The sequence below is a fragment of the Macaca fascicularis genome, chromosome 6 (assembly GCF_037993035.2).
Source record: "Macaca fascicularis isolate 582-1 chromosome 6, T2T-MFA8v1.1".
In the NCBI taxonomy this organism is placed as follows: domain Eukaryota; kingdom Metazoa; phylum Chordata; class Mammalia; order Primates; family Cercopithecidae; genus Macaca; species Macaca fascicularis.
Window position 1 is genome coordinate 165970164 of NC_088380.1, and position 25591 is coordinate 165995754.

The following is a 25591-nucleotide window of genomic DNA, read 5'->3' on the forward strand; positions in this document are numbered from 1 at the left end:
AAATGTCTGGCATTTTCACACTGAAATCATTATGTAGTAACAATTTTAAACAAATTGTGTGTAATTTTACAACATGAGAATCATGACTGAAAACAAACTAAAATTTTACTTCATTCTCATTGAAAAAGACTGAAAATTTAACCAAAGGTCCATACTACTTCTCTATTTTTATGGACCTTTCTCCACATTTAGAGAAAATTTTACACCCACACAATATGATTTAATTACATATTCAAATATAGCACTTTCCTTTTATCTTATTTTAGAAAAAAAAATGTGGTGCTATTTTTCAAAAGACATCATACTAAATACCAAAGGTTTCGACCTAGCTTTGGGGAAGTGAAAGAGTTTAGAAAATTTAAAAAATTTTTCTTTGCCCTCTCTTCATTCAGTAACTCATTTTTATGAAATCTTAATTTCTACTTTCTGGCTGCAAAAAAAACTTTTTGTTTGTTTGTTTTGCAGTTTGATCTTGTGTGCTTTTTTGTTGGTTGGTGTGTTTGTTTAGTCAGGGTATTCTGGTAAGCTTCCAATCCCTTTTTCTAAATAAGTTGATTTTTGGCAAAGAAACATAAACATTACGCAGCACACAAAAGCATAAATAAGAACAGAGAACAACTCTTATAGAGATATAAATTAACAAAAGGACCAATATGGGAACTTCTCAAAGCAAATTATAACATTCTTATCATGAAAAAAGGCAATCTATCCTGGCTATGCATAGAAAAAGAAGAGAAAAAAAATTACGTTAGCAAGATATCTGAACTTCACAGAATATCCCAATATTATTTTCTTTGTAAATAAGTCCAAATTCATTCATGGCTTAGTGATTTGTTAAGCCTGTCGCACTATGCTATACCTCATCTTACTGTGCTTTGCAGCGGGTAACAATCTGGTTTAAAGCACCACCAATTCAGTCCCACGCTGAGGTTATTATCCTAACCACAGAACTGTCTCTCTCTTTCTCTTTAAATTCAATTACGTTTTAGGTCATTTTAAAAGTCTGCAGGCCGGGCGTGGTGGTTCACACCTGTAATCCCAGGACTTTGAGAGGCCAAGGTGGGTGTATCACCTGAGGTCAGGAGCTCCTCAAGACTAGCCTGGTGAACATGGTCTCTACTAATAATACAAAAATTAGCCAAGTGTGGTGGTGTGTGCCCGTAATCCCAATTACTTGGGAGGCTGAGGCAGAAGAATTGCTGGAACCTGGGAGGCGGAGGTTCAGTGAGCCGAGATTGTGCCACTGTACTCCAGCCTGGGCGACAGAGCAAGACTCCATCTCAAAAAAAAAAGTCTTGCACAAAACCTCCATAATACTTATATCAAAAACAAATAGCAGTCAAATTTGCTTAATACGAAATTAATCCTTAAAATGTATTTGACTTTGACATCAACTTACTGTATGTTTATAGAAGCTACTTATAATTGTTATTCATTTTTAGAAAGTTCAAAATCTGATTCAGTACCAATATAAGTTTATCCTACTTATTTGTTAAAACAGGTTTTTGTCCCGTATATTTTTAATGTTATTTACATCTGTGTTAATGCTTTCCTTGTAACATTTTCCTTAAGGATAGTAAACTATCTTAATTTAAACTTGTCTTAAATTTCTCATAGCCTACACCACTTAGTACACAGTCTTCCATCATATTGGATGGCTGAGAAACAATGACTATTAACTAGAACTTAAAACTGTTATCTACCTACATTTACTTTATAGGAGGACAGATTTTCATCCCTACTTTTTAAAGTGACAATGAGTGAGGGAACCAAGATGTATATTCATGTACTAGATTCTAAGAAAGTGAGATTCAAACTCAAGAGTAGAAAAAATAACAAATGTGGATCTAGCATAAGCTCACAATAAAGTGGGAAAAGGACTCAAATGACATGAGATTTTAAAAAACAAAACAAAACAAAAAACCCCTAAATATTAAAAACTGAGTCTTAGAATTATTTTGGGTTAGAACAAGCCTGACTCACCTGCAGCCCAGGACAGTTTTGAATGCAGCCCAACACAAATTTGTAAACTCTCTTAACATACTATGAGATTTGTTTTGCGATTTTTTTTTTTTTAAAGCTCATCAGCTATCATTAGTGCCAGTGTATTTTATGTATGGCCCAAGATAATTCTTCCAATGTGGCCCAAGAAAGCCATAAGACTGAACACCCCTGGGTTAGACAGTAAAGTACTATTATAGACCCATTTCTCCAATTATCTGACTCTATCTTGATACTGAAGCCAACAGTGACATAAGCAAAGTATACAGACTAAGTCACAGGCTTCGAACTCAGGTGGGTCTGAGTGCCAGTTCTGCTTCTTTTGGCAGTGTTACCTGGGGCAAGTTATTCCTGGTAGTTTCTTCAGCTATAAAATGGTAATTATAATAAAGGCACCTATCTCTCAGGGTTGCTGTAAAGATTAATGTGAGGCAAAGTGTTTAATGGTATGGGTACATTTTAAATACTCGATAAATGTTATTTTTATAATATACTTTTTTCTGATTGACCCAACAATTTTAACTTGAAAGTGAAAAAATACTTTTACAATTTGCTATGTACATTTCCACAAAACATTTGCTACACTCTGGTCCATAGTGCAGTCAAATAAACCACATTATTATATCAGCACCTCCCTGCATTGCCAAACCTAGGAATCCAGTGAATGAAAATCCTATCTTAACAAAATACGAAGTTGTATAACATGAATGATAAAAGTAATCTGCAAAACTTACTATTCCTAGATCAGTTTTCTCTTTCTAAGGTTATACATAGTATCATAGGCTCTTATTAAATTACCTTGTCAGAAAAAGGAAAAGAAGCCTCTCACGTGATGCAGGCTGATCTCGAGTACTGAAATAGGAGTAAATCTGAAGAGCAAATAAGACGAGCCAGAAAACCATGAAAAGAACAGGGACTACCAGTTGATTCCACAGGGACATTCCCAGGGCGAGAAGGCCATATACTTCCACTACCTAAATAAAAACAAGACAAGAAAACTTCTTGTATCACCATCTAATAAACACTGTAAAAACACTTAAGAATCGAATCAGAAGTAAAACATTAGTTTTTCTTTTATTGTAAGACTGTTTCAGCTAAATTCCTTTAAAGTTAGCCTAGTTAACAAACAGTATGTTTTTTAAAACTTACTGATTTTGCATTATTATTAACACTTGACACACACTTATTTGATAGAAACAAATTGCCCTAATAGTCCAGGGATAAGGTCAAAATAAGGTCATACTCAGTACAAAATAACCTTGAAGGTAGTTTGAGAAGACTTGGTAAACACTCATGTCTAATCAAAATAATCAGGACTAGCATGAACTTATACAACACTGCTTGAGGCAGTAGGCTAAAAAAAGTAAAAGTAAAAACTTTCAGGGTTTATTCAGAAATGTCACAAATGAGAAACAGTTCAATGAAGAAGAGTACTTAATCACTGGAAAAATTTTTTGCAGAGCAAAGATAGTTAGCAAGTCTTTTTCTCCCATACACATCAATTCCCCTTCCTCCTACTGTGTTTTTATCAAGCTATGTTTTTCCATTTGGTTTGCCAAATGTAGTAACATTAGGAAAAGGATATATTAAAAAAAAAAAAAAAAAAGGCTTAATAATCTGCAACTCACTAAATTAGTTTTCCAGTTTATAAAACACTCTTCTTATGAAACTGACTAGGAAAAATCAATCACAGAATCTGATTCAATCTAAGAGCATAGGTGTTACCAAGTTTCTAGAGCTTCTATGTCAAGGACCAGACTCTGGTAACACAGCAGGAATTCTGCCTGGCAGCTTACAAAACCAAAATCTAGCAGTCAACTGGTCTTGCTGGAATCTCTCAATGTGATACCGGAATGTTTCAATAAGGTACAAAGATCTTTAAGTATTGACTTGCAGATTATTCTAAATTTAAAATTCTTTCATCAGTAAATCAAAAGCTTTTTCTACAACCCAGTCTATTAACTTCTATTTTCCCCAGTGAGAAAAGATTAAAAGAAAAAGGAAACTGCCCAACTAGCTGCAAAATTATTATCAGGCAGACTGATCACTAAGACGCAGAGAATACTTTTCTTCCTCTCCATTCAAGAAACAGACCACTATTTCTTGCTTATCTAATTCTTTCCTGGTCACACATTTTATAACCTGTATTTCCAACAGCTACATCTAGTTGATGTATGAATCTTATGGCAACCAACTAAATATGACATTAAAAAATGAAGGCTGAGGTTATTCAATAAATATTTAATATTCAATAAATATTTACTGAATATTCATTATTTATTACAAACTAAGATAACCCTCATAAGACTGAACTGAAAGAAAAATATGTATCTTAAATTTGTCATTCTTACCCTGAATACAACTATAACCCTTCCTGTCCTGCTTCCCCACGAAGCCGCTCTTCACTGACAGTAGAAATAATCTCGTTTCTGGAAGATCTACTCCTGGGAAAACTGTCCAAGTTAATCACTGTGTAAGATGAAGATAGAATCAGGCTAAGGCCAAAAGCTTAGAGAAAGTATTCTCAAAGATCTGCCCCTGGGGCCATAAGAGAATACCTCACTTAGCTGTATCAGTTTGTTCTATCTGAGAGCTTCCTGTACCTTAAGGACACAGTCCAGAGGTGGAAGACAGTGACATTTTAACACTCTCTTTTTATACCAAGTCAGGTTAAAATCTACTTTTTATACTACAAACTATCAATTAAACCAAAGAGAAATATTTATTTCCCAAATGTGTATTGTTTGTATCTGCGAGTAATTTACCTTAGAGCAAAGGCTGAAAAAAGTAGGGGAGAAACTTTTATAAAAAGCATGTTATGTTGGCAAAGTCAGTTCAAGTACTATATCTAAATGAAATCTATCATATTATAACCCCGAACTATTTAACTTTTCTGTTTCAATTAGGCACAAAGGGAAGAAACTGTAGTCACAGTAGGACTATAATCAGAAGGAATAAGCAGGATTTGACTTATAGGTATTCAATTCTTTATTATTTTTGTCTTCATTACAATAGCTAACACATATGGAACATTGTCTGGTACTAAACTCATTTAAATCTCACAGAACCCTATGAGGAAAACACAGCTTTCATTATTAGCTCCGTTTTACAGAAAGTAAAGCAATTATCACAAGGTTACACAGCTAGGGAACAGCAGCATCAGGGTATGATCTCAGATAAATCTGATTTAAGAGAACCACTTCACTTTACTGCCTTCTCAACAGAACATAATCAACAATCTTTCAGATGCTCCTAATTGAGCTGAAAACAGCTGCTGTTTTGAAACTGTAAAAATGACTGGTACCATAACTGTGAACTAAAAATGAACTATAACTTTAATGTACTTAACATTTATGTAGAATTTTATCTACATGTTTGTGGTTGTCAGTCTTACCTGAACCAATTCTCTGTATGCAGATTTAGCAAGGTTATAAGGTACCAAAAGATTAGACCCAAGAAAATAGAGAACTTCCAATCCAGTAAAAATCATAGCAAATTTATTGATGATAACAATTGTCTCCAAAGGAACAAGGCAGAGTCGTGCTAGCAGAGGAAGCATGTGAGCTGAAAAGAGCCAAATCTGCTTTGTTTTCATGACACAGGAGCATAAAGTACACACCACCAACTGACCTAAAATGGGGAACAGAATACATTTAAATTTTGAGCATTTGGCATCCACAAAATAAAAACAACCAAAAAACACTGTTGATAAGGATAGTAACACAACTTTTGAAGAAGTCTAACTAAAATCTTGTAGATAATATTTTAAATCAAACTTTAACTCCATCTGACTATAATTACATATTCACATGTTCTGTGAATTTTGAATGCTAATTCCTTAGGGCTGATCTGGAAAGAGCAACATAAATCTCCACTGGTTGTCTGTGATGGCATGTATAATACGAAGAAAACTTTAAACAATGTCTAGTTCAGTATTGTGACAATTCAGTTGCTACTGTTTATACACAGCTTCTTTTCCTAAGGTACTCAATATGTAACTGTTCTGGTCTATAGGTGAAAGCATAAAATCCAAGATACAATCACTTGTTCAAGATCATACTGTAACAATATTTGTTCTGAGAATTTTTTAATCTTTATTTTTGGAGGACCATGTAAACCTCCCCAAATAACTAAATCATAAGTTAAAACTATAAACAAATTCTTCTCACTGGGGATTACACATGATCATTGTATTAAACTCAGAAACAGAGAAACAAAATGGGAAAGAAAACTCTCAGTCTCTTACAATCCCACAACCCAAAGGTAGCCCCTGAGAACACCCTGGGTTACACTGAATGTATGTGACATGATATTTGCATTTAGCCTTTTCCAAATATTCCAGAATTATAAAATACTTTATATGAATAAGCTTTTACATTATGACATCCTTGTATAAACTACCTGGAACACATTTCCTAATATTCTCTTAGGCTAGTAATTACTGAATCAAAAAAAAAAAAATTTTAAAGACTTTGACACACTGTCAGACTGCCCTCCAGCAACAATTTACCAGTGTATAATGTGGCCATTCTTCTATTAACTTGCCATAGTGAGTATAATTTAGAGAAGGGAAGAACAGGGAATATTTCTTAAATTTTTATAATTGGCATTTTGTTGGTTACTAGCAGCACTGAACATTATCAATAAGTATATAAAAACATGTGCAATCATTTGCAATTATTTGGTGAAATGTTCACATTCTTTGCCCATTTTTCTACTAGAATACATATCTTACTGCTTGATCGAAATATTAATCCTTAGTCACATGATTGCATTTTTCTAATATGCCCCTTGTCTTAATATTTTTAATAACTTTATTCTCTTATAAAAGTATGTATTGAAAATAGTCAAACCATTTTTTTTCTTAATTGTACCCACCTTTAGTGCCATAGTTTATTTACATGGCTACCCCACTCAAGATTATACAAATAGCTGTATTTTCTTTTAGTAATTTTTAGCTAATTTTTAATTTTAACTTAAAAATTAATACATTTGATTTACTGTGGAATAAGAAAATAAAGATCTAAGTTTGTTTTTTGTACATGTTTAGTTGGTTATCTCAAAACTGGCTACTGGACTCATCCACTCCTTTCTCATTAATTTGAAATGTCACTGTAGTATACTCCAAAATCTTTTACATATTTAGGTCTGTATAAGAACTTATTACTTTTTGTTTTCAGTGATCTATTCTAATGATGGTACCACCCTGTTCCATCATACTGATTGGACAAATCCTCTCTCATTGCTTCTTTCAGAATTTCTTGGAGATTATGGAATTTTCCAGATTAATTTAGAATCATTAGTCATATTTTCTCACTTCTTGTCAATGAAAACCAAAATGAAAATTTGGGACTTGTTTGTATTCTATCCACACACATGTTGGATATTCCTAGTCCCAAAATCTAAAATCCGTAATGCCCTAAAATCTAACATGATGCTCCAAGAAAATGCTCATTGGAGCATTTTGGATTTCAGATTTTGGGATTAAGGATTTCCAAACAGTAGTATAAAGCAGATATTCCAAAATCTAAAAAAATCAGAAATCCAAAACATTTCTGGTCCCAAGCATTTTGAATAAGGAAAATTCAATCTGTGTTAGAAAAATACAAAAATGTCAACCATTTTTACATAAGACCAAACACTTATAACAATCTACTATGTCATAAAACACATACGGTATTTTATCTCACAAAGCATTAATTTTGGCCTTTAAAAAACTGATACTAAAGTAATGTGAAAAACAATCATAAAGGCATAAAGAAGAGAAAGACTCCTAATTATATAGAAAACAAGAGGCCACCAAATGATCTGGCTTCCACTGTGTTTATAGTTATGAAACTTAAATGTCCTTGTTGAGCACAATGTAAACTTCCTCTAAGCTCTGAAAATTCCCTTAAGTCTATGCCAGCACATGTGGCGCTCAGTGCTGGGGTTACAGGCTTCCTTTATCTTCTTTCATAGAAGAATATGACTCATATGGCATATTTAAGAGAAGACTACTCCTGCTGAGGTAGAAGAATGAAGGAGTCATATGTTGTTAGTGGAATCTCCCCTAAAGTTCCAAAAGAACAAGTTGTTTGTCTTCTGATTTGCCTATTTCAACTTTTAACTCTGAATAAACCAAAGTCCCAATGTACTCTTTAGATGTCAGGATTCCACTATTAGAAATATCTCCAAGAAGTTTGCAACCCTAGGAAATCATGGCATATTAAAATTACCTATTTTCAAAAAAGTTTGTTATTAAAATGAAGAAAAACACTAAAAAATTATTTTAAAATCAAAGTTGGAAGAAAACATGCTCCTTAATAGTTTATGGACTTCGGAAAGTTGAATCTTAGCTAAGTAAACAGAAGACCATGGCCACTGATAAGAAGAGTTTTAAGAAATATGCTTCATATTTATAATACAAGTATATCCATCATAAAATAAAACGTTACAAGCTTTCTAACTTAGCAAATATGTTCATTATTGAATGTTACCATTAATAAATATGCCAACTCATAACGACATAGTTATAAAGCAACATTATTTTTGTCCTCTGCTGTCTTTTAAAATCCACTCTGTGAAGATTAGTGGTTTTCCTGCCCCTAGATAAAATCCAAGGCAAGTCCCATAACTCTAGCTTAGGTTACTGTCTCAATTTAATAATAACCGAAACTTTCAAACACATTTAAAGTTGGGACTTATCCCTTACTCTAGAGTTCAGGCATTCTAGGGAAAGCATTAATTTTGACCTTCATGCTTTAAGATAGAAAACCTGCAATTGGGAGAGGAAGTGGAAAGCCTGTAGCTGGCTTCTGTCTCTTTTTTGACCTAGCACTTCTTCCTCTGACTCACCCAGGACTGAAGCGGGTAGGGAAGAAGGAGAGGGAGGGAAGTAGGCAGGTTCCTACTTAACTGGACTCTTACAACAATATGGTTGGTACTGGTACTGGTGCTTCCTAGACTTGAGGTATCTAAAACCGATTCATTTTCCCCTGGACACTTTTATGGGTTGTTCTGAAACTGTTCCTATCACTGTGGCTCTCTCACCTGCAGCAGTACCCTTGGTGCTTGGTGTATACCCTCCACTGGACATTTTTGGCTCTTTTCTCAGCTCCTGGGAATCTGGAAGGTCAATCCCTGTTGAGGACTTCTCATCCCCCTAAAAGGCCTGCTTGAACAGGACCTAAGAAAATCCTACACAGACTTTCGGGGCCCTTGTCTAGTTCACAAAAAACTTACATTGTTTGCTCCACAATTTCCTATATCAGAAGATACAGGAAAACCCTATAAGGCATTTTCACTCCACAGTCAAAACACTCAACAAGCAACTAGCCTATTGCTAGTCCTTTATATCAGATTAGAATTATAATGTGAGCCTCATATATAATTTTAAATTTTCTATTAGTGTCATTTCAAAAAGTAAAAAGAAACAAGTGAAATCAACAATATATTTTACATAACCTAACATATCCTAAACACCATCATATAGACATTCAATCTATATTAAAAGTTAACAAGACATATTAAAAGTTAACCTGGCTTGTGGCAAGTCTTCAAAACTGAGTATGTGCTTTACACGTACAGCACACCTTAATCTCAATTCACCACATGGCAAGTGCTTACCAGCCACATGTGGCTAGTTTTGGACAACATAGTTTTAGATTTTGCAGGCTGAAAAGGCACAAGAATGATACAGTGGACTTCTGGCCTCCTGGAAAGGTGAGAGGTGGGTGAAGGATAAAAGATTGTACATTGGGTACAGTGTACACTGCTCAGGTGATGGATGCACCAAAATCTCAGAAATTACTGCTAAAGAACGTATCCATGTAACCAAACACCATGTGTTCCCCAGAAATCAATTTAAAAATGTTTTTTAATGTAAGAAAATAAAAATAAAAGTGTAACACACAAAAAAAATGTTCCACGGTAACTCAGACCCCAGTCCACAGCATTCCCCCCTTCACTACACAAGACACATAACTCCCTAAATGGTACCCCACTGAATCCTCTAGTGTAAAGGGCTGGGGAAGTATTTCAGAAAAAAAGAGTTCTCTCTGAAGAAACCCTCCTCTAATCTCTAATATTAGGCCATTTAACACCTTCTACATGGGTGAGTTTCAAAGTCACAAAACAGGTTTGCTCTCACTTCCGTTTTTGCATTTTGGCATGGTACACTCTGGTAGCAGGGCTCCGGTACTTCACGTTAAATTGTATCTATACTGTTTTCAGGCCTTAGCCAACACTTCTATTTTTAACATTCTACTATCTGAATATTTCAATCACATCTCAAGTTCTTGATGTTTCCAGACATTTATTTTTGACAATAAGATCATGGCTTTCAACAGCAATAAGTAAATTTAAGATATTACATGTTTCATTTTAATCTTTCAAAGTAATAATTAGCTCTATTTAAAAATTAATCTTCTCAAATACTTAAAAAAACCCTTATAAAAAGCGCAAGCGACTATGTGCTATGTACAATATGACTATAAATACATAACCTATACATGGGGAAAAGAAGACCTTAAAAAAACCACTGAACAATGGTTATATGTGGAAAAAGTCACCATGAATCACTTTTGAGAATTCCATTTTGTAAAAAAATGAGTATGCACGAATTTTGTAAGTTAGTAAGACTGGCCGGTTCCTACCTACACTTTAATTCTTTTATAATACTTACCTATTAAGGCTGTGGTAAACCGATTCATAGACAGAGGTTCTAAATACATTGGTCCCTCATAGGCAAACTCCAGTTCACTCCGAACGTAGTCCCTAAATAAGAAAATTGATAAGAATGTGTATATGAAATACATTCCAAGCAGAATCACAATATGCTTATAAAAGTATATTATGTTACTGATACCCCTTTTCCATGTCTAAGGAAAAATTTAGGTATGAAGAATTATATATAAACGGCCTTCATCTGTTTTCTGTGCATTAGAAACAGACATAACTTATTGAAATGGAATGTTACCATGCAGAGAAAGCTGCCAAAGTTCCACATTATGAAATTTTCTTTCTTCTCATGACCTTATAAAATACTTTATGCCCAGTAAAAACCCAATTGAGAGGTGATCTCTCTCAACTCTACTACACTAACCAATGATATCTAGTGATATGACACTAAATATCTCCTTTTCTGGCTATCTTCCACCACCAACATCCCACCCTCATCTTATTTCCCTCAGAGTTTTGGCCCCAATTATATTTTATTAGTCCCAACTAGAACCACAAACTAGTTAGAAAACTGGGGGATAGCAGTATAATCCTTAAAAATTATCAACTCTATATGAAATCTAAGATGATAATTATAATATTTAATTAGGCTACATATTTACTTTGAAGCAAATTTTATATGTGCTGCCGAAGCGAGCACTACTTTGAAGCAAATTTTAGATCAAACAAAATACTCCTTTTAAAATTCAACTCAATTAACCTGTGACTACTGAGAAATAGTAAGCTTTAAGTAATAACCAAAGAGCCTTTACACATTCAGAAAACAAGCGGGAAGCACAACCAGGGAGAATTTAATTTATTATCAGTAAGTTAAATGGTACTACTGGAAGACAGTTTGTCTAAAGTATTTCTGGCATCAAAGAAGGGAAGTTTGTGTAAAAACATTCTTCCCTCTTTTTTAACTTTTAATGTTTTATTCATTGTATTTAAAAGAGAACATTTCAAGTATTTCCAAACAAACTCATATGGCTATATTTACTTTTTCCATGAAATGACTTCCCATTAGGCAATCAAGTGGAATTCCTTTAGCACTGCATAGCCAAACAAGGAAAGACCCTTACACAATCAGCCAGAAGGGTATTCCCAAAAAAGAATCAAAACTTAAAACTAAAATTTTAAAAAGAATTAAAACAGTTTCTGAGATTATAAAAATGTATGACTAAGTTATATGAGTGATCTAGCAATTCTCCTTTATCGCTCTTAGATGACAGTTTCTAACACATAATGTATTGTCTCTTTCTACTGAAAGAGAAAGCCAAATTCTCAAGAATTATTTTAATGCAGTGGTTGTCAACCAAGGGGCAATTTTGCCCCTGAGGGGATATTCTACGTCTGGAAACATTTTTGGTTGTCACAATGGGGGAGAGGTATTACTAGCACTTAGTGGGTAAAGGCCAAAGATGCTGCTAAATATTCCTCAGTGAAAAGGCTAGCCCCTAGAACAAAACATTATCCAGTCCAAAATGTCAACTGTGCAATATTAAGTAACCTTGTTTTCATGTAGAAAGGCACAAATACAAATAACACATAAATATCTGATTACTATAGGTAACCATCAATGGAATTATATAGTTAGAATAGAAAACTAAAAAATTAAAATTATGAAATTAGAATAAAATGCATATATAAACACTATTAATACAAAGTATTTAAAAATGCTATTTGAAAAACAAATTTATACCTAAAAGAGATTTTAACTCTGAGTGTCAGTACTAGCCAGACCTTTAAAGCCCAATAATTTCTTTTTGGTCAGAGCATCTCTCTCTCCAATGGATATAGTTTAAACAGGGGCCAGGAAAATCCATACAGACAAAACACAGATTGGTAGTTGCCAGGGGCTGGGGAGAAGGGGAGGTGAGAGTAATTGCTTAATGAGTACTGAGTCTTTTTTGGGGGTGACGAAAATGTTTTAGAATTAGATAAAGGTGACAGCTGCACAACATTATGAATGCACTGTATGCCACTGAACTGCTCACTTTAAAATGATTAAATTTATGTTATACGAATTTTAGAAAAGGGAGATAAATCAGCTCCAAGTGCACTATCCCCAAGGAGAAAGCCACAAAGTGCCCCAGAAGGGCCTCAGTCCCAAGTATCTCTGTGTGAGGGACAAGAAAAGAGAAGACTTGAGGTCCCTACCATGTTTTCTTTCCACTGTTTGGTTTTGTCACATATTATTAATATTTTATAATAAAGCTCAGCAAACTAAACATTACGCTAGCATTTCTGATTGCTGAGACATTTGTTAACTGTTCTGCATTATTTCATAGCCTACGTTAGTTTATCCTCTTTTTAAAAACTTCTTTATCTTTCTTTAGTTTCTTACCTTAAATTCTAATTTCACACAACAAAATTTCTAGGGATAACTAACATTCTCTGTTTCTTTTTAACTCAAAAAGAAATTACTGAATACATAAGTGCTAGTACTCTGCTAGACTCTGCTAATACTGCACAGTCCATACTAGCATGCAACTTACAAACAGGGAGGGGAGATAAATACTTAGTCCTATAATTATTTAATTATGATGATAATCAGTGCTGTAAGAAAAATACAGAATGCTGTGAGGATTTTAGTCTTTTTTATTGATACATAAAAAGATTTTAAGTTCACAGCATATTTAAAAATTACATATTTTATTCTCTATTTCTAGGTTCTAACTTTTTCAATAAACTAATAATATTTCTATGTGCCTTTTACTTTTTTATTTTAAATACTACTTATTTTACCTCTCCTATTTCATATGGTTATTATAAAAGTTTTTAATGTAACTATTTCCTTTTCTTTTATCCAACCCTATATTTCATTCCTTTGTTTTTTAAGCCTTCTCTCAACTTTCTAATCCTTTCCATTATTTTCTTTTTAATTCTTTTTACTTTCTCTATACTCATTACTTTGCGATTTGCTGTGATTATAGGACACTAAGGGAGGTCTGCATTCCAGAAGAATAAATAATCAACCTTTAGGCCACAATGACAGCCCTGATGTTAAGCAGTTTCCTCCCACTTGCTCTTACTTTGTCCTTCTCTAGGATCCTAGGATTAGCTCTCCAATACTGTACTGTCCCCCACATTCCTGTTCAACTTGAGTCTTTGTATCATTCATCATAGCCTCAAAATTAATATCGTCCCTAGGCCCCTTAGAACCTTTCCCCTTTGCTCAATTCCTCTCTTTCAATACAGTCCTCCAAAATCCTCCATTTGCCTGACGCATCAAAAAGCCCCACCTCAGTAAAAACAGCCAGGCCTAGAAAGCCTGCAGACTCTCTCTTCAGGCCAGCTCAGCTTAGCATGCCAGAGTCAAGGCAATGGTTTTGGTGACAGCTAAACTACCTAGTATGCCACACAACCACTACGGATCTGTCACTTCTAAAAGGAGGATCTGGGCATCCCATCCCAAACTGTAGAGAAGAACTGAAATAAGAATCAGTGTTAACAAAAATCTCTACATCTAACTTATGTACAACTTCCAGGTATCTCATGCTGGCATTGAGAATTCTTGGTGACTCAGTCCCAACAGGGATGGTCATTCACAACATAAGAAAAACAAGACAGTAAGCCTAAATACGAAAGATCCAAAGTGGGAATTATCCAAAACTCCATGAGTCATTTTAGGTGAAAAATTAGTTCAAGGCAAGAGTCATAAAATTCTAACTTTTAACAACATCTTATGATTCTCTTAAGACTCAAGTGAGCTACTCAAGAGAAGCATTACAATTTTTCATTTCAGAAGACTTAAATGGTAGAATGTTTTAAGATCTTCAGAAACAAGAATTCCTGCCAATCTACTTATAACAGAATAAAATATTTTCCTTCTTAAATGTTTTTTCATTTGTGGAAGGCTGATAATCACCCCAACACAGTAATAAACTAAAAAAATCTCTGAAAAATCTACTTCCCTAGTCCTGTATAATAGCCTCCTCTCCTTTAACTCAAATTGGGGCCACAAGGAATGTACAAGATCTATGAAAAGGGCCTCCAGGCACGGTAGCTCAAGCCTGCAATTCCAGCACTTTGGGAGGCCGAGGCAGGCAGCTCACTCGAGCCCAGAAGTTCAAGAGCAGCCTGGACAACATGGCGAAACTCTGTCTCTACAAAAAAAAAGCAAAACTTAGCTGGGCGTGGTGGTGCCTATAGTCCCGGCTACTTGGGAGGCTGAGGTGGGACAATTGTGTGGGCCTGTTGGGGGCAAGGGCTGCAGTGAGCCAAGACTGCACAACTGCACTCCAGCCTGGGTCAGAGTGAGACACTGTCTCAAAAAAAAAAAAAAAAAAAGAAAGAAAGAAAGAAAAAGAAAAGGGTCTCAGAGCTTGCCATTAGAAAAATTCTTGCTTATATAGAGAAGTATACATGTTACAAAAAAATAAATGGGTACCAACCACAAAACCTAGTAGCTTACCACTTCAGCTAATTAAAGACCTTTTCACAACAGTCTATTCAGCAATCTGACTCACACACTGGACAACCTAGGAACAACTTGTACATTCTGGCTATTTACTTAAAGCTTTCAAACAACGTTAATTCCAAAGAAACCTAATCTATTTTCACATAAAACAAAGGTGTGCCAAGTTATCTTTTGCAATATGGGCAACAAGCACCACTTGATACAAGAAATCTCAGATGTTCAAATACCTGTACTTCCTTATATGCCTACTAAACACACATACACGCACACAAACATACCTACTATATCCTCAGCACTGCGCTAGCAGTTGAATAATTCATTTACCCAGAGTTTATTTAAACTGTTGACACCCTTTCTTTAGCTTCTTTCTAGCCTCCAAGATATTTAGTGCCTGCATCTGATAACGTTCAAAAGAAGAAAACATGTTAAACAGCGAAACTGATCACTTTTATTCCTGTCAAAATTAAGTTTAGAATATAAATGGTAATACTCATTTTAACATTCCAAGCTACTTGGGAGGTTGAGGCAGGAGAATCACTTGAGCCCTGGAGGTGGAGGTTGCAGTAAGCCAAGATTGCGCCATTGCACTCCAGCCTGGGCAACAGAGCAAGACTAGTCTCAAAACAAAAACAAAAACAAGTTGGGCGTGGTAGCTCATGCCTGTAATCCCAGCACTTCGGGAGGCCAAGGTGGGCGGATCACCCGAGGTCAGGAGTTAAAGAACAGCCTGGCCAACATGCTGAAACCCATCTCTACTAAAAATACAAAAAATTAGCCAGGTGTGGTCGCGGGCACCTGTAATGCCAGCTACTTGGGAGGCTAAGGCAGGAGAATCACTTGAACCCGGGAGGTGGAGGTAGCAGTGAGCCGAGATCACACCATTGCATTCCAGCCTGGGCAACAAGAGCAAAACTCTGTCTCAAAAAACAAACAAAAAACAATTTACCTATTTTTTTTTTTTTTTTTTGAGACAGTCTAACACTGTCACCTGGGCTGGAGTGCAATGGCATGATCTCAGCTCACTGCAACCTCTGCCTTCCAGGTTCAAGCGATTCTCCTGCCTCAGCCTCCCGAGTAGCTGGGACTACAGGTGCCTGCCACGACGCCCGGCTAATTTTTTGTAATTTTAGTAGAGACCGGGTTTCACTATGTTGGTCAGGCTGGTCTCGAACGCCTGACCTTGTGATCCACCCGCCTTAGCCTCCCAAAGTGCTGGGATTACAGGCGTGTGCCACCGTGCCTGGCCTATCTATAGTAGTTTTTAACTGAGGACAGTTTTGTTCCTCAGAGGCAGCATGTGACAATGTCTAGGGACACTTTTTGGTTGTCGTATTTGCTGGGAAGAGAGTGTCACTGGGATCTAGTGGGTAGAGTGTTGTCAACAACCTATAATGCACAGGACAGCCTCCATAGCAATGCACACCCTGCCCAAAATTCTGATATCCCTGAGAAACAGCAGCCCCGATCTACAATTTTAAATTATGCAAGTCATCATAAAATGGAGAGCTAATTATCCATATTTTACGCCTAAGCCACTCTTGGGGAAGTTTTTACATTTGAAACCATACTTACACACCCAAGAGCCAGAATAAAAACAGTATTACTTTCTTCTTTTGAAAGCCAGTTCTACTGGGCTCTTAATTCAAGTCGTAGACACACAAATCCAACATGTTGGTTCATAAATCTAACAATAAAACAAGGAATTTAAGAATACTGGGCCGGGCATGATGGCTCATGCCTGTAATCCCAGCACTTTGGGAGGCCAAGGTGGGCGGATCACGAGGTCAGGAGACAGAGACCATCCTGGTTAACACAGTGAAACTTCGTCTCTACTAAAAAAAATATATAAAAAATTAGCCAGGTGTGGTGGCAGGCACCTGTAGTCCCAACTACTTGGGAGGCTGAGACAGGAGAATGGTGTGAACCCAGGAGGCAGAGCTTGCAGTGAGCCGTGAGCCGAGATTGTGCCACTGCACTCCAGCCTGGGTGAGAGAGCAAGACTCCTTCTAAAAAAAAAAAAAGAATACTGGAGTTTGGAAAAAACATCCATCTGTAGACTGCACTCCAGCCTGGGTGAGAGAGCAAGACTCCTTCTAAAAAAAAAAAAAGAATACTGGAGTTTGGAAAAAACATCCATCTGTAGATGTGACCCCACACCCTCACAAGAATGACCACACTCTCACAGGAGTGGTAATATCAGTGTATGGTTTTTCTTTTTTTCCCCCTTAGTTCTGGATAGTCTCAATTTTCTATTGGGATTAGTACTAGAAAAATACATTCGCTACATCCCTCAAAATGCAAGGCAGAGTTCAGTAATTTTAAAAAATTTAAACTGACATTTAGTTTAGTAAGTTAGTTAATAAGTTCAATTAGCATATTAATATTAAATATTCATATGACATTGACTGAGCCGATGAATCTTCTGACATTTAATTCTTCCAAACTGCAAGCTATATCCATTCTATAGACATATTCTAAACAAGTTTTTAGTCATTTCCAGATAATCAGCCTCATTATGTAAATACACATGTAAGGAAAAACAGAAACCCAACTTTTCAAAAGTTTATGAAATTTGAAAATTTCAAGAAAATTAATATTTGCAAATGTCTTTCTCTATAAGCTAGTTTTTAAATTTGTTTTTCTTGTTTCCAATGAGGCTGGATATAGCCAGTTTTTTAAGTACCAAATTAATTGTTAAAATTATTATAAGTGCTGATTCTCCTTCTCAGGAGCATAATAAACTATGCCTTGATATAAGTAGACTGCAGTGAATGGAAGAATATATTTGCCAATCATAGATCTGATAAGGGACTTGTATATATTTGCAAATCATAGATCTGATAAGGGACTTGTATATATTTGCAAATCATAGATCTGATAAGGGACTTGTATATATTTGCAAATCACAGACTGATAAGGGACTTGTATCTAGAATATATAAAGAATTCCTACAACTTAGTAAGAAAAAGACAACCCAATTAAATACTGAACAAAGGATGTGAATAAACATTTTTCCAATATTTACACATGGTCAATGAACACATGTAAAAATGTTCAACTTCATTAGCCATCAGGGAAATGCAAATCTAAAGCACACTGAAATATCTCTTCACACTCACTGTAATGGCTCCACTAAAAAGGACAACAAAGGGTGCTGGCAAGAATGTAGGGAAATTGGAAGCCTCATACACCGCTGGTAGAAATGTGAAACACTGCAGCCATTTTAACAGTCCGGCAGTTTCTCAAAAGGTTAAATATAGGCACCACACAATTCAGCGATTCCGCCCCGAGGTATTTGTACAAGGAAATCAAAAACATTTATCTACACAAAAACCTGTACATGAACGGTCGTAACATTATTCACAATAGCTAAAACATAGAAACAATTCAAGTGTCCATCAATGGATAATTGGATGTATAAAAAAAATGTGGCATATATCTGTACAACGGAATATTGACAGAAAAAGAAAATAAGTACCAACACATGCTACAACATGGATGAACCTTGAAGACATGCTAAGTGAAATTCAGTGCATATAAAATATCCAGAACAGGTCAATAAAAAAAGACAGACAATAGACTGACAGTTGCCAAGGGCTGGGGGCAGGGAAGGTGGTGGGAAATAGAGAATGACTGCTAATGGGTATGACATTTCTTTCTGGGGTGATGAAGATCTAAAATCAATTTTGATGATGTTTTGCACAACTCTGTGAATGTACTACAAACCACTGAGCTGTATACATATGTATTTTCTGAAACAGGGTCTTGTTCTGTCACCAGGCTGGAGTGCAGTGGCACAATCCCAGCTCACTGTAGCCTCAACTTCCCAGGCTCAATCGATCCTCCACCTCAGCCTCCCAAGTAGCTGGGACTAAAAGTGCGTGCCACCACACCCAGCTAATTTTTCGTATAGAAGGGGTTTCACCATGTTGTCCAAACTGGTCTCCAACTTTTGAGCTCAAGCAATCCACCTGCCTTGGCCTTCCAAACTGCTGGGATTACAGGTGTGAGCCACCATGCAAGGCCCTTGAGTTATATACTTTAATCAGGTATGTGAATATCTAAATAAAGTTGTTATTAAAAAAAAAAAAAACCTGGGGCCAGGCACAGTGACTCATACCTATAATCCCAAAGCTTTGGGAGGCTGAGGCAGGAGGATATGTGAGGGCAGGAGTTCAAGACCAGCCTGGGCAACATAGCAAGAACCCTATCTCTACAAAAAAAAATATTTTTTTAATTAGCTAGGCATGGTGGCATACACCTGTAGTCCCAGCTATTCAAGAGGCTGCAGTGGGAGAAGTGCTTTGAGTTCAAGGCTACAGTGAACAATGACTGCACCACTCCACTATGACCTTGGTGACACAGTGAGAAACATCTCAAAAAAAAAAAAAAAAAAGATACTTGCTTATGAAGCTCCACAGAAATCTGAACCATTATTTTTTTAAAACTAAAACCTTCAACCTCATGTCTTACAAATGTTACATGTTCAAACCTTGGTATTTATTAACTGATGCGTTATGAATAATTCAAGGATAGCACATCTTTGCTAGCCTTTTGTGAGATACTATCATATAGTATAAATTACACTAAGAGGAAAATACTAAAATATGCCATATCTTGAAATTCATTCATTTAATACCAAAACAAACTCCCTACGATGGCATTGTCTACAAAAGGGTTATCCAATCTTTCCGTTTCCCTGGGCCTAACTGGAAGAAGAACAACTGTCTTGGGCCACACATAAAACACACGATGATAGCTGATGAGCAAAAAAAAAAAAAAAAAAAAAAAAAAAGGCAAAAAAAATCTTATAATGTTTTAAGGAAGTTCACGAATTTGTGTTGGGCTGTATTCAAAGCCATCCTGGGCCACATGCAGCCCAGGAGTTGGACAAGCTTAGTCTACAATTTCAAAGAAGTAACTTGCTGAGGTAACATATTTACTAGGTAAGGAAACATTTTGTATCAAGTCTGATTCTAAAATTTATTTTCCTTTCCACTAACCATGCTGCCTACCGAAGTGGAATGAACTAGATTGTGAAAACATGGATTCAAGTTAAAGTCTGGGATTTTCCCTTCCTAGCTGGTTGCCTACTTCCTTTTTTTCATCTGTAAATCCCAAAGGAACATAAAAAAAATCAAAATGAAATAAGAATAGGAAGTATTTTTGCCTACTATAAAATTTTATTAAAATTTAATAAAATCCCATTATTGAGGCTGGACACAATGGTTCATGCCTGTAATCCCAGCACTTTGGAAGGCCAAGGTGGGAAGATCATGAGGTCAGGAGTTCGAGACCAGCCTGGCCAACATGGTGAAACCCCATCTCTACTAAAAATACAAAAAGTTAGCTGGGCGTGGTGGCATATGCCTGTAGTCCCAGCTACTCAAGAGGCTGAGGCAGGAAAAACACTTGAACCTGGGAGGCAGAGGTTGTAGTGAGCCCAGATAAAATAAAAATAAAAATAAATAAAATAAAATTCCATTATTTAAATTAAGCTTTAATTTCCTAGTAATGAAAATAAACTTGAAACATTAGAAACAGTCATTTTCATAAACTGAAACTAAAAAGCTAAAAAAGCCACAAGGATGGTCAGGAAAAATCCTTTCTTTACCTCTGAAACTCCCATCTTGTAAAAAGATGGGAAAATGTCTCCATCCTCAGCCTGAGCTGAGACTCAGAGGTATCGGGGTAAGGTCACATGAACAAACTGTGTGAAGTGTGGGGGATGGTGGTACTAGGATGAGAAACGCATCATGTCTGTGTCAGTATTGGTGCTTGGACTCCTAGTTTGACTCTATGGAGAGGGATGCTACAGGACAAGGTCTAAGTTATTTTCATGAAGGAGTCTAAGACACAGTGACATACTTGTGTGACGCAAAATGGGGAATCTCACTGTCTCTATTCTTGAAGGGAACACAGCTTGATTTAAACATTGTGAGGATTGCAAGAAATGCAACACTACTCTGCCAGCTCCAGATTTTGCAACTTTGACATCAGAGGACCTACCCTGGGCAGAATGGTGGCAGAAGTTCAAGAGTAAGACACCATCCTCCAGGCACCATTTTGAGCAGAGAAAATCAACCAGATAGGAATAAAGGAGGAAAATGCAAGAAGAGTAAGCTTCTGGGAAACACCCTGGGACTTTGAGAAATAATTAGACAAAACATTAAAGAGAATTGGAGGTCCTGTTTCAACAAGAGGGGCAAAAAACCCAGTCATTTTAGTTATTCTCATCCTTTCATATCCACAGAAGTGGTAAGAATTGAACAATGTTTTAAAAACTGTAAGTACCAGAGTATTAACACATCTATCTCTGGGTGGTATAATTTCAGACGATTATTAAATGCCTTTACATTTTCTGTATTTTCCAAAAATTGTCTATAGTGAGCACCTAATTTTATAATCAGAAAAAGTTAATGTTTTTAAAAACTCAACAATGTAATTCTAGTTAATGTAAAAATGCTACTTCTAAGATTAAATTTCAACTACCCCAAAGTCTGTTTCAGACTCTTATTATGGCTTATACTATATGCAAGGTGGCCACTCCTCTTAGAATTGGGAATATATTTTAATATGGTAAATACCTTTCTATCAAAAATTATAAAATTTAAGTTTCAAAAGAAATTATACCTCCAAAATATACTCCAACCCACTACTTTACAGTGTCACTTTTGGTCCACCTATATTTTAACATTCTGTTCCAAAGTAGGAAGCTCATATTCATTGGCAGACCCAAGTCTTAAAATTTAGATCTAGCAGACTTAGGTACACAGACAATATGGCTAAAGAGACAGAAGTTTAGCTATACAATCAACCTCACAAGATAATGTATATCAATCATTCACTCCACATGGCTGCATCTTATGCTGATTCTTATACATCATAAATTGATTTCCTAAAGTAATGAAGTGTGTAATTGTTAAAATGCTCCTACAGCCTACCTTTAGAAATTCTTTTATCAGGCAATACAGGAAAGTTAAAGGATATCCTCCCAAGTAGCTGGGATTACAGGCAACCGCCACCACGCCCGGCTAATTTTTGTATTTTTAGTAGAGATGAGGTTTCACCATGTTGGCCAGGCTGGTCCCGAACTCCTGACCTCAGGTGATCCACTCGCCTCCCAAAGTGCTGGGATTACAGGCATGAGCCACCGCGCCCAGCCAGTTCAAGGATATCTTTATAAACATAACCTTAAAACTTGTTTCATGTTAAGCTTGTTTTTAAAAGCAGAAATAAAATGTCAGCATAAACCAGCTATTAATCCTGTTTAAGATCTAGAAAATGAGCATCAAACCAGTTTTGGACCTAGCAAAGCCTTAGCTTTACTTAATAGTGTTCATGAAAAGTATTTTATTGGCGAAAGAAAACTTTAAATTCAGTCATACATTTCAAAAATGGGGTCATATTCTTACCTGGAAATTTGATGTCCAGCATAGAGGAGCAGAGCAGTCAAAAAATATAGATAAAGCTGAACCAGATGCTGCCTGGGCAATGTTAGCAGCACCACACTTAAGATATAACCTGTAGCAGAAAGACAGATAAATAAAATATAATTTTAATTTAGTTTCCCAATTAATTACAATAAAAAAAAGAGCTTGAGATAAATAATTTTCCAAACAGGTTTCAGTACTTTCTGAGGTTTCTGATTATACTTACCAAAGTAAGTTTAGTATAGTGACACCACTATGGATTTTTTGTTGTTGAAAATATATTGTATTTTTCACTTCTTTTGTAGATTTCTCTACCTAATAATCAAATACATCACACAAATGTGTAACACAACTCCTTTCATCATCTACCTTTCCTTGATGTCAACTTACTTGTTTTATGCCAATTCTCTCTTTCTTTCTAGTCCCAGAGGAAAAACTGGGTGTCTTAATGTCTCTTTCCAAGGCTGCCCCTTCCATGTGATTCAAGACCTTATTTCTCCAACCCCTGAAAACCCTCTATCTCCTGTACTTTCAGTTGTTCCCCCTTACATCACTCCTTACCTTTGTTTCAAAAAAATATGCATGGCTTTTACCCATCTTGAGAAAAAATAATAAACTTCTTTTCATAGCGATTTTTTTCCTATGAACTATTTTTCTCATTCCACTATCAAATGTTTGAAAAGATCTATATCCAATGCCTCTATTTTCTAAGCATCTATTTTTCACTTTACCATCTACAATCCCTTTACAAACCCCCTTAACTCCTTTGCTCTAAAGAAAGTTGGAAGTCAACAATTGCCTACTTGTCACATCTAAGACATCCTGCTTATTTTTGATCCCTAATATCCAGGCAACTACCATCAAAACGTTGTTACTCTTTGGCTCTGTGATATGGACTTCCTCTTACCCTCTAACTTCTCCCCTTCATTTATTTTCACCGTTTCCAATAAACACTGGAAATCTGGTTCCTAAACAACTGTTTTCCTCTATATACAAAGTACCTAGTGCAAACAACATACTGTAACTTCAAATATCAGCATCTCTTCTAGAAATGTTATCAGCAGTTACTGACAACTTACTATATGTGCAAAAACACATCCTCATTTCTTAGTCTAAGTAGACATCCCATCTCATGACACCTGAGATATATTCCACTTAAATCTTCTCATATTCAACAAGCACAAACTGTGTTCCCCACCTCCTCCCTCAACAAAATAACTCAAAATGACTCAAAATCTGAGTCATCTTTTCTTTCTTATCAAGTCCTGCTGAGCCTTCCTTGATAAATTCCTCTCATGTGTTACCCTTCCATTACAATCTCTATGTCCCATATCCTAATCTGTTATGCAATGCACAGTATACTACCATCCTTCTTTCAGTCTCTATTTTCATATACCCTATACTTCAAGCTTGTCCAATCCGCAGCCCATGGGCTGCATGTGGCCCAGGATGGCTTTGAATATAGCCCAACACAAATTCATAAACTTTCTCAAAATCTTATGAGTTTTTTGGTTTTTTTGTTTTTTTGTTTTTTTTTTTTTGCAATTTTAAGCTCATCAGCTATCATTAGTGTTAGCATATTTTATGTGTGGCCCAAGACAATTCTTTTTCTAATGTGGTCTGGGAAGCCAAAAGATTGGACACCCCTGATACACTTAATTACCAGGGTAATAATCCTAACATCATCACTTTTACCTGACAATTCTCCTGCTCTCAAAGTTATGAACCTGACATTCTAGGTCTTACACAATCTGGATCTAGTCTACTTTTCTATAACCATCTTCCACTTAATTTACAAATCTTTATTAAGGCACAGGTACTCCTACTTATCCCCTATTGCCTCTCTCATGCTGAATCAATCATGCCAAAAGCTAAGGAAACATGAGCATGCTTGGGACTAAAGAGATAGAACTGAGGATTTCCTACATGTACTAACTGCAAGGACAATCCATCAAAAGCCAGAGGTAAGTATTTTTATTTGCTCTTTATTTCTTAAAATAATTTCTCCAATTTTGTTAACCCCTATCTCAAATGACTTTAGAGGTATTTTAAAGGATATGTATTATAGTTACTAAGCATTCCCATTGATTGTAGCTGAAGGATTTTCTAACATCTATTACATGAAACTTCTTAAACTCTCTTTTAACAAAACTGTCATTTTCCTTTCCAGAATGGTCTTGTCTTTTCTTTCTCCTACATATCTCATATAAAATCAGTTGCCAAATCTTCTAGATCAAACATATTCATTTCATCCATTCCTTCAATTATCCAGTCATTCAATCAACATTATTATGTGTAAAGTATATGACCCACTCACATTCCTAGACATGGAAGATCCAAAATTAATATGAATAATAATCTAGTGAAAAGGTAAGCATGGAAAAAAGTAATTATTAGACAAAATTGATGCTATAATAAATGAACATTAGAAGGGCTATGGTTAAGTGATTAAGCTTGAATTAGATCTCAAAAGGTGAGTGGTTCTTTACCAGGCTAAGAACAAAGGGAAACATTCTAGGAAAAGAGAACAGCAAACACGAAAACTATAAAAGCATAATTTTCAGGGGACAGTAAATTCTGTAGGTTAGATTAGAATTTGATGTTAACAGAAAGATTGGGAGACGATGCTGAAAGAACTGAGAGCCAAAGCCTCAATAAAAAGCCTAAATACAATAATCAAGAGTTTAGACATAGCTAACGGTTCTCAAATTCTTCAATACCTATTTAGGTGAGGTAAGAGAACAGAAATCAAAACAACAAAAGCACCATTGCTCACCTATACCCCATTTTCATATTCCAGTGGAAAAATAAGTCTGTGATAACAAAATATTTGTGTAAGAAAACTTTGAGAGATGATGAATACTAACTATAAGAGCAGTACGAATGAACCATCTGAACTACAATGTATATATAATCTAACAATTTAAAAAACACAAGTCAAAAATACTACTGACACAAATATGGATCACAACTTATTCTACAGCATTAACCAAACAATCCATAACAAACTAAGTTTATAATGACAAAGCCGTTA

At 35.7% G+C, this 25591-nt stretch overlaps 1 protein-coding gene across 12 annotated transcripts in view; it reads right to left on the bottom strand.

Moving 5' to 3' along the window:
- Positions 1–25591, bottom strand: part of RNF145 (ring finger protein 145) — a 106902-nt gene that overhangs the window by 13173 nt on the left and 68138 nt on the right. For all 12 annotated transcript variants that reach the window (XM_065547020.1, XM_065547019.1, XM_065547018.1 and 9 more), the window contains 4 exons: positions 22540–22648; positions 10667–10758; positions 5396–5631; positions 2800–2975 (listed from right to left, as the gene is read on the bottom strand). In XM_065547020.1, the coding sequence (XP_065403092.1) occupies positions 2800–2975; positions 5396–5631; positions 10667–10758; positions 22540–22648 (613 nt within the window). The remainder of the gene's footprint in view (positions 1–2799; positions 2976–5395; positions 5632–10666; positions 10759–22539; positions 22649–25591) is intronic.